General features: G+C 39.8%; 1 protein-coding gene across 3 annotated transcripts in view; it reads right to left on the bottom strand.

Moving 5' to 3' along the window:
• Positions 1-310: 310 nt before the first annotated feature.
• The window catches only part of STK4 (serine/threonine kinase 4), a 77,926-nt gene continuing 64,168 nt past the window's right edge, over positions 311-14,068 (bottom strand). For 2 of the 3 annotated variants that reach the window (XM_032767398.2, XM_075072291.1), the window contains exon 11: positions 311-3,824. In XM_032767398.2, coding sequence (XP_032623289.1) covers positions 3,666-3,824 — 159 coding nt within the window. In that variant the 3' untranslated portion in view covers positions 311-3,665. Of the gene's footprint in view, positions 3,825-12,669; positions 12,775-14,068 lie in introns of those variants that run through there. The other variant, XM_075072290.1, reaches the window with a different exon arrangement.

Genomic DNA, 14,068 nt, shown 5'->3' with positions numbered 1-14,068 from the left:
ACAAAAGGGGCTAACTGATTTCTGTAGAAAATGTCACAGAGAAACTGGACTCAGCTCCAATTCCTAGGCCACTGAAGAGTCATCCAATGGTTAATTTATGGACCCACTGCTAACAGGAATAGATGGGAACCAGTTCTCTAGTGGCAACAGGTTCTAAATCTTGTTACCAATTTCTGAACCAACCTGCCCTTAAGAAAACTGCTCTAAAAGATCTGAAGATTTTTCAATGTTTCTGGGTGCTTATTACTCAAGCAAGAAAATTACTGTACTATTAAGACTAAAATTCCCCATATAGTCAAGGCATTGTGACTTTCATTTAGGGCAGTTTATTTGTCATTTTGAACAAATAAGGCAAGATATTTGAGCAAGATCATTCAAACAAGATATCCTGTATCAAACTTTAAGGAAATGGAATAAGTCACTTTTCATACATATACAAACTAATGACAATACTAATATATACAAACAGTCAGCTCTTACAAAATAGCACTTCAAGTCAGCACTTATGCCAGTGTCACTAATTTGTTACAAAAAGTTAAAGCTACAAACTTCACATTATTAAGTCTCATGTAACTGATATCATCAGCATCTTTGCAGGTTGGAAAGTGAAGATGACACTTTGTCCAGAACACTTTCAGTAATGCATATGGACCCATAAAGCAGGTGAATATAATTTTACAATTAAATGAACACATTGCTTAAAAATGTTGCCTGAATTACTTTCCCTCACGAGATAAGCCTCAGTTGTCACAAGCTGGAGGAGTTTAAGGAGTGGGCATATGAGAGGCTCCTGCAGGGGACCTGAAAAGGGAAATGTTTTCTCTAGTTAAGATTACAAATTCTTGAAGGTGAAAAAACTCCCATTTTTGTTCAAACTCAGAGTAGCAAATCTAGGTGTAGGCCTCAACTCTTATGAGTATTAAGGCAGATTTAAGAGAAAATTAAACCATTGGACCACTTCTTACTTTCACATATTTGGGGTCTTTTTTCTGTGATTTTTTTCATAGTTAACCATTTCAGTGCAAGTTATTTCACTAACACTACATTGGGCTGTAAGCACCAATTAGAGCAATCAAGTTATGCACTCAGTAAAGTGAAAACTGAAGTCAAGCACCCAACTTCAGTGTTTTAAGTAAAACATGGGCATCTCAATGTCTTCCCATTGCTGAAAGAAGTTGTGTCTATCAGTGGTAAATATGGTACAAAGACAAACCATTCCTAACAGAACGGTCTATTTGACATGTAAGCAATGCACTTAGCTTGCTACGAAGTCACTCATATTGTACATGTGCATCATGCCAGAGGCAAAATGCATATATACTAGAAGTAACTAAGCCATGAGCCAGTATTTAAAATTAAAAAATTGCATCTTGTTACTGGAAGTTTCATTTAAGCAAGGGAATGTAATGAACACACGCCCTTAAAAAAAAAAAAATCATTTGAGCATCTTTAATAAATATTTTTAAGCGAGAAAACACACACATTGGATGAATTTTTAATAAGTACTGCAGATGGTGTGTTTGTGTCCAGCATTATTAGTGTGCTGTATTGTCAACACAGGTGCTTACTAGCCTGCATGGTTCATTTAAATTGCCAGATTCTTATTGCTAAGAGACTGTCATCTACTAACAAAACGAGAGGTTTAAATTATTTAGCTTGTGCTGTGGAAGTGATTTTAACTCAAGTTACTTGGTTTCTTTCAAGATCTTCATGCTAGAAACTTCTGCAATATTCGAGGCTATCAAAAATTATGCCTTCCCCACAGCTGGTTAACGTGGGTACGCATGGAAGATTGTTCCCATTTTGTGCCAGACCACACTGCTGACTGCCTCCCTCTCTTTCCAGAGTCTGCTTGACTAGGCTGCTGAGCTCTTGAAGTCCATTATATTAGCTCTATTTGCAGCTGAGGAATTAACTGAAGCTGTTAAAAGCCAGATCCTCAGGGGTGTAAACTGGCATAACTCCTCCTATGCCAACAGAGTTCACTGATTTACAACAGCTGAGGGTACAATCCCAAGAAACAAAGGGTCTAAAACTATGATGCTTCCACCAGCTATGACGGGAACCTTTCTTGTTACTAGAAGCATTTGATTTCAGGAGACACTGATATTTATTTGTGTGCGTGTCGTACCAAGCTCTGGTTCAGAAGGATGACATGAAAACTAGTCCCTCTATCAGAGAAAGAAAATAATTGAAATACTTGCTCTTTACAAACATTTCATTTTATGTGGAATAACTACAAGTGGATCCTAAAATCGAATCCAACATTAGCTTTGCTCTACTGCTGCCAATGCACAGCACACCCACTGTTAGGTCTCTGCATCTATACCTAGAGATACCGGGATTACTTTTTCTGTTTTGCTCTTTATCATGTCAGTGTAAGTTTATTAAATCATTTCAAGGTAACTTGACTTGCACTGACTGTAAATGTACAATCTGGTGATTGTCCACAACCCGTTAATACCATGAGAAAGGCAGACTTTTACATAGTTATCCCAAACAGAAAACATACTATTTACCAGTGTGTCCAGAAAAACTGGAAGAGGTTGATCTTGGCCATATTAAATGCAGAACAGATTAAGTTGGAACTTCAGTCGCCCAACCCATCTGGCATCAATATATCATTGTTTAATCTTCTGTATAACCTCTCTTTATTTTCAGCTTAGCTTTTCTGCTGTACTTGACCTTTAAGTAAAACATTATGCAATTAATTTTTCATCTAAAGATGGAAGCTTGAAATTGTAAAGCCCTGTAAAACACCATAATTAGTGAAATATTTTTAAATCCTCTCCTTAGTGGAGCAAAATATCTAACTTCCCAAGAGAGGGTTCACACAACTTTTTAGCACTCCAGTGCTAGTAGGAACTAAATGAAGGATATTTCCCAGGATGCAGATGAAGGAGCTTCTGCTTTGTTTTACATTGGAACTCTGCTTGGATTTTGGTTTAAGTCAGTGAGGCTTTTAAACTGCAGAACAGCATTTGATGGAAGCACAGCAACATGCTTAATCTACCAGTATTAATTTATATAGTACACACAAGACAAAACTATGGTCTCAAAAAACACTTGCTTAAAGCGCATGGGGTAAGGCATAGGGCTTATTACAGCTTTTAAAAAGTAAGATTTGTTCCTTTCCAAAGGTGGGAATAGTTCCTGCATCTTCTTGTCTACTCTTTTCAGTGACCCCTCTTCAATTTAACACTTTCCATGGTACCTTAACAGTAGTAAGACAGTTAAAATGTTTGAAACTGAGTCTGTACAAAAAAAAGAGATGGAGCTGTTAAACACCACAGTACACATTAAAATTCAAAAAGGAAGAAAATGGACTACTGAAGGTTACATCAAGAAAATGAACCAATGTTAGTCTTATTTGTATCTGTTCCCCAGATTTAAAACAAGTTTATTCTAAAAACAGTAACAACTGAAATAATACACTTTCTATTTTAAATATATCCAACATTAAAAACATACCATTATCCATCCATCAGGATGTCCCACTTAATGGCATTCCTGAGTTCAGAAAGGTGCTATGGAAAAATAAGTGAGCAGAAGTTTTGCTCCCTACTTTGCTAACACATTTCAATAGAAATCAATCTGCGTAGTAGTCATAAAAGCAAGGTTCTGATTGTTTCAGAGGGTTGACATTTATTCTACCAGTGGCGCTCTCAAAAGTTCTGTTGCCGACGTTTCTTGGCTTCGATGGCATCAAGGATTGGCTGCCGTTTAGACTGATACTTCTGGCGGATCTCTTCAATTTCCTGTTCCATCATGGGATCAAGTGATGAGAGTCTCCTCTGAAGTTCCTCTACGCCCCAGCTCTTTAACTAGCAGAAAGGAAACAGAATGCATACCAATATCAGAGCCTGTGCGGATACTGGACAGAAAAGATCAACACTGCTGCAGGGAATTCTGCTCTGACAGATTATAAAAATTCACCCAGCATCCTAACAGTAGGCAGAAAAATGGTTTTGAACTAACCAAGGAAAAAACAATAAGGGGTTAACTGAGAAACAAGAGGACAAGTGACATGCTTGTGAAATGTATACATGATATGTCCATATGTGGGTTATTATAGCCCTCTCCATTTACATAACCTGGAAGCAAGCACCTTTTTCTCTTCATAACCAGGATTACTGCCAATCACTCCCCCCCCACGTTCCAAAATTAAGCTGCTTTTTGGAGTGAGAGAGTGGGAATCAAGATGCACATCACAACAGGTGGGCTATCTTGTCTGGGGAGCATCAATTAAGTTAAAACTGAATTACACAATTCCCAGGAAAGCAAAGAGTCAACTTCAAGCTATAATAAATCCTTAGACAGGAACCTTTCATGATGTGCATGTGGCAAGAATTCCCACCTCATTGTCTAGCTACAAGGAATTAAGAACCAGAGAGGAGTTTAGAAAATGTAAGTTAAAACCAGGTAGGAATAGACCCAAAAAGTCAGATGTCCCAGAGGTCAAACTCAGTGACACCCTACAATGTCTAACATACATCTTTCATCCCAAAGCAGAAATAGTACATTCACCTTCCTTATAAATCAAATCAGATTCCAAGGCCAGGAGGGACCACTGTGATAATCTTGTCTGGCCTTCTGTGTAACACAGGCCATAGAACTTCCTCACAATAATTCCCAGAGCAGAGCTTTCAGAAAAACATCCAGTCTTGATTTAAAAGAAAGATTTAAGAGATTTAAGATTTAAGATTTAAAAGATTTAAGAGAAGATTTAAGATTTAAAAGATTTAAGAGAAGCCACCACAACCCTTGGTAAACCGTTCCAGTGGTTAATTACTCTGTTAAAAAGGTATGCCCTCGCTCCAGTCTGAATTTGCCTAGCTTCCACTTCCAGCCATTGGATTGTGTTAGATCTTTGCTAGATTCTAGAGCCCATTATTAAATGTTTGTTCCCCATGTATTTAGACTAATCAAATCACCCCTTTAGATTAACAAAGAGAAAGTTAATAGACTAAGCTCCTTGAGTCTATGGCTATACGGTGTGGTTTTTTATCATAATTCTTGTGGCTCTTCTCTGAACCCTCTCCAACTTAACGTCCTTCTTGAACTGTGGGCACCAGAACTGGACACAGTATTCCAGCACTTGTGCCAAATACAGCAGTAAAATAGCCTCTCTGCTCCTACTAGAGGTTCCCCTTTTTATGCATCCAAGGACTGCGTAGGCCCTTTTGAAAACAGAGTTGCATGGGGAGCTCATGTTCTACTGATTATACCCATGTATATCTTTTTCGAAGTCACAGGATGGAGGACTCTATCCTGAGAAGCAGTATGGTCTACATTCTTTGTTCCTACTGTGACAGACCCAGGCCAGTTGGGAAAAGCAGAATAGTAGAACGGAGATATACTGGCCACTGGATAAGCAGTTTTCTGTTCCCTGAATGACCAGAGCAGGGGCTGCTCCAGGCTAATGAGAACCCCTGACTCCAATTAACCTGCTAAGAGTCAGGTGAGGCCGTTAAGCACCTGACTCTAATTTAAGGCCCCTCTGATGATATAAAAGGGCTCACTCCAGTCAGGCCAAAGACAGCCAGAGGAGAGGAAGTGAGTGCAAGGAACTGGGAGCAAGAGGAGTGCAAGAAGCTGAGAGTGAGTAGGCATACTGCTGGAGATCTCAGAAGTGCAAGCGTTATCAGACATCAGGAGGAAGGTCCAGTGGTGAGGAAAAAAGGTGTTGGGAAGAGGCCATGGGGAAGTAGCCCAGGGAGTTGTAGCTGCCACGCAACTGTACTAGGAGGCACTCTACACAGCTGCAGTCCACAGGGCCCTAGGCTGAAACCCAGAGTAGAGGGTGGGCCCGGGTTCCCCCCAAACCTCCCAACTCCTGATCAAACACAGGAGGAATTGACCTGGACGGTGGCTTCTACCAGAGGGGAAGGTCTCTGGGCTGCTTCCTGACCCACAGGGTAAATCTGAGAGTCGAGCAAATCCACCAATAATTGCAGGACCCACCAAGGTACAGGAGGAACATTGTCACACTAGATATATACATATAGCTGTGTTAAGACACATTGTTTGCTTGGGCCTTTACCAGAGATCTAGATATTCTCTGTCAATTATCTGTCCCCTTCCTTATTTACCACTAGGGTTGCCATATTTCTAATGGTTGGTAACTGGTTCCCCAAGGGCCTTCCCCCTGCCTCACCTCTCCCCCACAAGGCCCTGCTCCCTTCTCCACCTCTTCCCCCACCCAAGACCCCACTTCAGTCATTCGCTCCTCTCCCCACTGTGGCTGGATCATCTCCATCTCTCCCAGCTAGACTCCCTCTGCTCTGGAGCTGGGACAGGAGCTGCTGCAGCCTGACAAGGAACCTGCATGCAGGTAAGAGGCAGCCTCAGCTGAGCAGGGGCTGGTGAGAGTTAATGACCCGGCACCTCCCCCTACCCCAAGGTAACCAGGTTTTTGGTCAGTACATCTGACTGGAGACTGCCAGGACCCATTTTTGACCAGACTTTTCACTCAAAAACCAGGCACCTGGCAACCTACATGGCACCTGAACACAGAAGCCAAAAACCAGACTGTCTGGGTAAAATTCAGATGGGTGGCAACTCTATTTATCACTCCTCCAATTTTTGTCATCTGCAAACTTTCTCAGTGATGATTTTACTAGTGGAATGGAAAGAGTGTGATCAGCTATGTGTCTTGTTCCTCTAGTATAGCATCTCATGTATTTGATAAGCCCTGAAAGATGTGAAATGAAAAAGTATGTATGGACCATGTGTCCATTAGATTTAGAGGACCAAAGAGATTTTTTTTCCCCTTTGTAAAATAAGAATTGTACAGGATAAGAAGGGAAAAGACAAGCACCTAACCAGGGTTTAACTTTGAAATATTAGAAGAAATTTCATAAAATGAGGAAACCTCTCATGCTTGGGTTAATACTGAAATACAATCTATGAATCAAATCAAACAAAAAACCCTCCGTCCAAGAGAAGCATTGAAGAAATTTGTTTATACTGACACCATTTACTGGATACTGGCAGAAGCAAGAGAAGAAACAGCAATTTGAATGCCCAGGTGACCAGTGCCCAATAGAAAGTAAGAGAACTGCCCTCCTCCAAGAACCTGGAAACAGGGTACATAAACTTGATGCCAATGCAGGGACGGCAAAGTTTGCTGAAACTCCACAGCCAGCCTCTCCCTTCCTCCAGGGTTACAGGATGAAGCAGAGTTAACTAGACCCACAAGCAAGCTTCAGAAATCAGACCAGCCTTGGAGCTGGTCTACACTGGGGAGCGGGGGGTGTCGATGTAAGATACGCAACTTCAGCTTTGGGAATAGCGTAGCTGAAGTTGACGTATCTTATTTCGACTTACCTCCCATCCTCACGGCACAGGATTGATGGCTGTGGCTCCCCTGCCAACTCCACTTCCGCCGCTCGCCCTGGTGGAGTTCAAGAGTCGACGGGAGCGCATTCGGGGATCGATCTCGCATCTAGATGAGATGTGATACATCGATCCCCGATAGATTGATCGCTACCCGCTGATCCGGCGGGTAGTCTGGACATACCCTTGGACCAACCTTATGAACAGCACTTCCCTCCTCCAAGATAACACAGAGCTAAGAAGTGGTGAGAGTTTGTTTTAGAAAGTAAAGAACAAAGAATAATTCCGTATAAATAATTGAAAGCTGTCTTGAGTCTACATTGTTGAGTGAGACCTCAAGTAACTATACGTTGGATTTTAAATAAGTAATGCTACTTGCATGTTCTGCTTTGTAAGACCAAACAAACTAGCCAAAAAGTGATGTAAGAAATAACTTTAAGCAATTACTTTCAGTATTTTAAGTTTGTCCCTTTCACACCAAAGTATTCAACAATCAGGGATTATACTCTTAAAGTGTCTGAAGACTAGTATATGCTTTTAATCCTTGGAGTACTAGAAACATGATAAATGTATTTGAGGTACTAAAGAATTGTGATTATGGTAATTGAATGTAAGAAGAAATCTTGGTGATTTGCATTGTTCCTTGGTATAACTCCTGTGCCCCAACACTGGTTTGCATGTTGCAAATTGTTTATAAGTTACACAAAGACTTGATTTATTATTTAAATCTGTTAAATAAATGGCTTTAATTTACAAGCCTTCAGCCTGTAGATTGTTCAAAAAATATTTACCAACTCCCATCTCCCAAAACTTCTCAAAAGGACCACACACTTGTGTACAATTACTTCTATAAATATTTGCAAAACGATTGATAACACTCTTGCTGCAGAACTTCTTGTAGGAAGGTATGCGAAGAGCAAATAAAACATGCAACAGAATTTGTGATTTTATGTGAACAAAATTGATTTTTAGAGGTTTAATTAACATTTGAATTAGAGTATTTCTCTTTACTTCTGCTAAATGCAAATGGCACTCCTCCAAATGTTTAATTATGCAGCTACAATGGTTTTTTTTAGTCATTTACCAACCAATACTACACAGTTAACACAATTATTTCCTATTAGAAGTATAAGAGTACTATTGGCAAATTATTATTGAATGACAATTGCTGTAATTTCAGAGTCCTCAATGTACTAAAATATTAAAAGAAATCCAGCTAGTTATTTAAGTGCTTAGCAAATTAAGTACTCCTTTGCTAGATGGCTTTTCTTAGATTGTAGAGTGAGAATTCCTGGAAGTCACAAGGTTTTCTGTTAATAGATCCAGCATGATTCAGTTTTTGGAATTTCATTAGTGTTTTTGTGCAAGATAAGCCATTATTTCCCACCAGCAGCTACTTTAAGATCATTATTAATACAGACATAACAATCCTAGCCCAAGAAAGCTTTTTAGCAAGGATACAGAGTGATTTTGCCTATCTAGTATAAAAATTGTTCATTAGAAAGACAAGGTGTTTTCTCCATAAGATATACTTTAAACACATTAATACAACTTTATTATAGACAGCAGTCTAAAGCTGATGTAAAGCACTTATCTTCTCGTACTGATTTAACAAGATAAGTATTCAATATTCTCCTCCACAGGAGTCTGGGGACTGTAATGTAGTCAAGTAAAGTCAGACGAAGAGGAAACCCTTGAAATGGCCGTCATTCCTCACAGAACAGCCAGCATTAACACTACAAAAGAAGAGTTTTAGAAATGACTTGAAACCTCATGCTTTAGAGCTTATGCCAAACTACTAGAGGTTAGCGGGTTTCCTGGGGACAGTATTCTCTAGCTGCATATTGCAGGGTTTCTTGCACCTTCTCTGAAGCAGCTGATGCTGGCCACTGCCTGAGACAGGATGCTAAAATAGGTGGACCACCAGAATTGATTCAGAATGGCACTTTCTATGTTCCCAACAACACGGTACATGTGAAGTCTCAGTCCTCATCTTCAAGGCTCTTCCTGACACTTAAGTAACCTCAATCTGGGATGAAGATCACAACTGTCAACTATGCACAAAACAACTATCTATTGCAAGCATAATACTTGTTTGTGCTGGAGCCAATCTGGGACCACACTCTCTTTCAGAAACTAAGAACACACCTCACCTGCCTCCATCCAAGTGCAGGGTGTGCTTTTGACCTGGCTTTCACAAATGAAAGCACATAGTACTTTATAACAAAATAAAATCCATAGACCATTTCTCCCCTTAGTGAGAGGAGAGACATGGAGAAGGTACCCTATACAGCACATATTGCTTAATACATCTTTGGAAGATGCTCAGACACCATGCTGATGGGCAAGATACAAGAACCTGAAAAGAGGTGAAAAACTGGAACAGCAAAGGTGTTGTGGGTCAGTATCAAGAGATGTATTGGTGGAGTGGTGGGAAGGATACAAAAAAAAAAAATAAAATAAAAAAATTCACACTTACCCAGAGCTAGGGCTATGAGTCCTTCACTTTCATTTAAAATTAAATGATATGGAGTTATCAATATAAGCCACAGATCTCTGCCAAGACCCTATGCGGTTAGTGTAAATCCTTTTTATATAATCAGTAATTATAATGGATTTCAAATCCACTACAAGTCCTGTAATATGAAAGGTCGTTTTATTAAGGTTGTCTCCTACCCACAAAGTGTATCTCTACCAAAATAAACTTCTCTTTTGCCTAAAAAATGTCATGACCTCCATTCTGTTTAGGGAATTGGGGCTCCACTACAAACCATACAGACCATTATTTTCTACAATATATTACATTTTTACCTTACACATCTGTCGTGGAGCAGTGTCAGAAACTTGAGTATCCCATGAATTTATGCTTACTGGAATTTATTTTTCTTTAGGAAAAAATGTCAGAGGCAAAATGATAGGAAAGAAAGGAAAAACTGTCTCACGATGCACAGATATTTGGGGGTAGGTCGTTTGTTCAGTCTCCTATGCTAAGGCAGGACGACGTGTGTCTTGACCATCCATGACAGGTGTTTGTCTAACCTGTTCTTAAAACCCCCTAATAACAGGGATTCTACAGCCTCCTTTGGAAGCCTATTCTAGTACTTCACTATCCTTATAGTTAGAAAAAAAACTTTCTAATTTCTAACCTACATCTCCCTTTCTGCAGACTAAGCTGACTGCATCTTGTCCTACCTTCACTGGACAAGGAGAACAATTGATCACTGTCCTTTTTATAACAACCATTAAAATATTTGAAGACTTATCAAGTCCCTCCTCAGTCTTTTTTTCTCAAGACTAAACATGTCCAGGATCTTTTTTAACCTTTATTCATAGGCTAGATTTTCTAAACCTTTTATCACTTTTGGTACTCTCCTCTGTACTCTCTCCAATTTGTTCACAATCTTTCCTAAAAGTGTGGTGCCCAGAACTGGACACAGTGCTCCAGCTGAGGCCTCACCGGTGCTAAGCAGAGCAGGACAATTACCTCCCATGTCTTACATATGGCACTTATTACTACACAGCAGAATTATATTAGGCTTTTTTGCAATTGCATCACATTGTTGGCTCATGTTCAATTTGTGAGCCACTAACTCCAGATCTATTTCAGCAGTACCACTACCTATCTAATTACTCCCCATTTTGAGTGGTGCATTTGATTTTTCCTTCTTATGTGTAGTACTTTACATTTGTCTTTAGTGGATTACATCTTGTTGATTTCAGACCAATATTCCAATTTATCAAGGTCATTTTGAATTTTAATCCTGTCCTCTAATGTGCCTGCAACCCCTCCTCACTTGGTGTCATCTACCCATTTTATAAACATACTCTCTACTCCATTATCCAAGTCATTAATACAAATATTGACTAGGACCCCACTAGATGGATCCTCCAAGTTTGACAGCAAGCCATTGATAATTACACTGAGTATGGTCTTTCAACAAGTTGTGTACACACTTGATAGTAATTTCATCTAGACAACAACATTTCCCTGATTTGTTTATGAGAATGTCATGGGGGACTGTGTCAAAAGCCTTACTGAAAATCAAGACATCACATCTACATCTTCTTCTCACCCCTTAGCCAGGGACTCTGTCAAATGAGGTTGGTTTGGCCTGATTTGTCCTTGACAAATCCATTCTGACTATTCCTTATAACCCTATTATCCTCTAAGTGCTTACAAACTGTTTAATAATTTGTTCCAGTATTGAAATTAGGCTGACTGGTCTATAAATCCCCCAGGTCTGTTTTCCTCCGGTTTTTAAAGATAAGCAAATATAGCAGCTTTCTCCAGTTCTTTGGGAGCTCACCCATCCTCCACGAGCTCTCAGACAATTAACAATTCTGAGATTGCTTCAACTAGTTCCTTTAGTACCCTCGGATTAATTTCATCAGGTCCTGCTGACTTGAATACAGCTAATTTATCTAAATATTCTTTAACCTGTTCTTTCCCTATTCTGGCTTGTGGTACCGTCCCCCTTGTTGTTAGTATTAATTATGTTGCATCTCATTTCCATTAACCTTTAGTGAATGCTGAAGTAAAACAGATTTTACTTGATGTCATCTTCTTCCCCGTTACGCAGCAGGCCTACATGTTCCTTTGTCTCTCTTATTCCTAACATATTTAGGAAACTACATTGCCTTTTACATCCCTTGCTAGGTGCAGCTCATTTGTGCCGTAGCCCGTTCTATTTTGTCCCTACATACTTGTGCTAATCTTTTATACTCATCCTTAGCAATTTGTCTGTTTCCATTTTTTGTAGGAGTTTTTTGATTTTTAGGTCATTAGAGAGCTCCTGATCGAGCCATATTGGCCTCTTACTATTCTTCCTATCTTTCTTTTACATCAGGATAGTTGCTGTTTTGCCTTTAATATTGTGTCTTTGAAAAACCACCAGCTCTCCTGAACTCCTTTCTTCTTTATATTTTCTTCCTCTGGGAGCTTACCTACCAGTTCTCTGATCTAGTTTATAACTATTCAAAATTAACAGCTTTATTTTTCCTGCAGATATTTCAAATGACCTTATTATATCACAGTGATACACAACAGGAGACAAACTATCTGATCAGTGATGCAACTGCTCATGAGGAAGTCTCTCCAGCCCAACCAATTGTATATTTATACATTTGTCCTTCAAACTGCAGAATAAAGGTGACTACATTGCCTTTCAATATCTCTGCATCTCTATATTAGATAATTACACCCACGCCCCCACTTACTAAAGAAAAGCATCCACGACATCCCTTTGCAGTCAAGTCAGGAAGACTTATGGATAACTCTCTACCTGATGCCATGTAATGTTTACACCATCAATCTGCTTCTGAGTTACTGTTTTTTCATTTCAATTCTTAAAAAATAGGAAAAAGATTAACAGACTCATATTTGTTAGTCAAGTGAGGTGTCACTGCAACATTTAATTTTATTGAATGTAAAAGATCCTAAAACAGAAAAAAAGAATAAATAATGGATCTAAGCAGATACGTTAGACACAGCCACCGGTTATATATCCAAGGGCAGAGTGCTCTGTAATTTATACCTCCACAATTCTGTCACCTCCAGAGACAGTCTATAACAGCTACATTCTTTCCAGCCAGACTATGCCAGATTTAAATTGCACAAAAGATTTACCTCAAAAAACCAAACTAAGGGTGGAAAATTACCACCCTTCCCCACTGCTCTAAACAAGTAAAAACAGGGAACACTAGAGTGCAAGTATTCCAATATAAATGAATCAAAATCCAAAGAAAGAAGCGAGCAAGCAAGCAAGCAACCAGGGGCTGTATTAAATAGCACAGTGAAGTCCTTTTATTAATCCAGAGAACAGGTACAGCAGGGACAGTGCAAGCTTTCCCTGGCAAGTGACCTTAATCCTGGTCTTTAGGGACAATTTCTAGGAGCAAGGGGAAAGAGTTATGTCTCATTTGTGACAAGAATGCCACTGATGGTGTCAACTGAGTTGTGCTGACATTGCCTACTAGGAGCTGGTCTGAGACCAATTTTGTTTTCCTGATCCTTGCCAACAGCCCTTTAGCAGCATGAAGTCACTACTGATCTGGACCAGATCTGAACTAGGGACAGATGTAAAAAGGCTCCATATCTTGTGATTAATTATATATAACTAAATAAAAGTTAGGAATAGAAAAGATGCAACTGCAATTTACCAGCAGCATTCATATATTTCCCCTACAGGCCAGTATTTCTACAAGCCAGTTCTCGGTCTCCAGTGTATGAAATCAGATTCACACCAAACTGCACAAGGAGCCACAGAATGGTCTCTGAGGACAGCCAAAGCTTCTGAATCCCAATTCTTCCTGCAATTCTCGTTATCTGCTGACACTGAACCTCATCCTCCAGTTAGCACAAAGCCCTTTCTTAGCATCTTTGCCATGTCTCATACAGTTTAGGATTATTTTTTTTTAAATACTCTCTAAAGCCAGCAGGCTGTAAGGAACTCAGGTGTCGGAAGTCAGGTCCAGTGGTTAGAGCTGTAGGCAAATTGAACCAGAGTCAATAGGCAGGAACTGAGGGGCCAGATGAGGAGGCAGGAACCAGAAACAAGGTGGGGGTCTCTCCCAGCAGGTCAGGGATCTACCTTTTTACATATATGATTTCCTGGCATTCTCTCCAGGCTTAAATAGTAGGTCTGGAACATCAGAGGTTATGGGAGGAGTTGCCAGTCACCTCTACGGTGAGCAGCCCTTCCTGCAGTGACAGGTTTCCCAGGATGTATAA

The sequence above is a fragment of the Chelonoidis abingdonii genome, chromosome 14 (assembly GCF_003597395.2).
Source record: "Chelonoidis abingdonii isolate Lonesome George chromosome 14, CheloAbing_2.0, whole genome shotgun sequence".
In the NCBI taxonomy this organism is placed as follows: domain Eukaryota; kingdom Metazoa; phylum Chordata; order Testudines; family Testudinidae; genus Chelonoidis; species Chelonoidis abingdonii.
The sequence above is the reverse complement of the archived record's forward strand: the minus strand, read 5'-3'. Positions and strand labels throughout refer to the sequence as shown.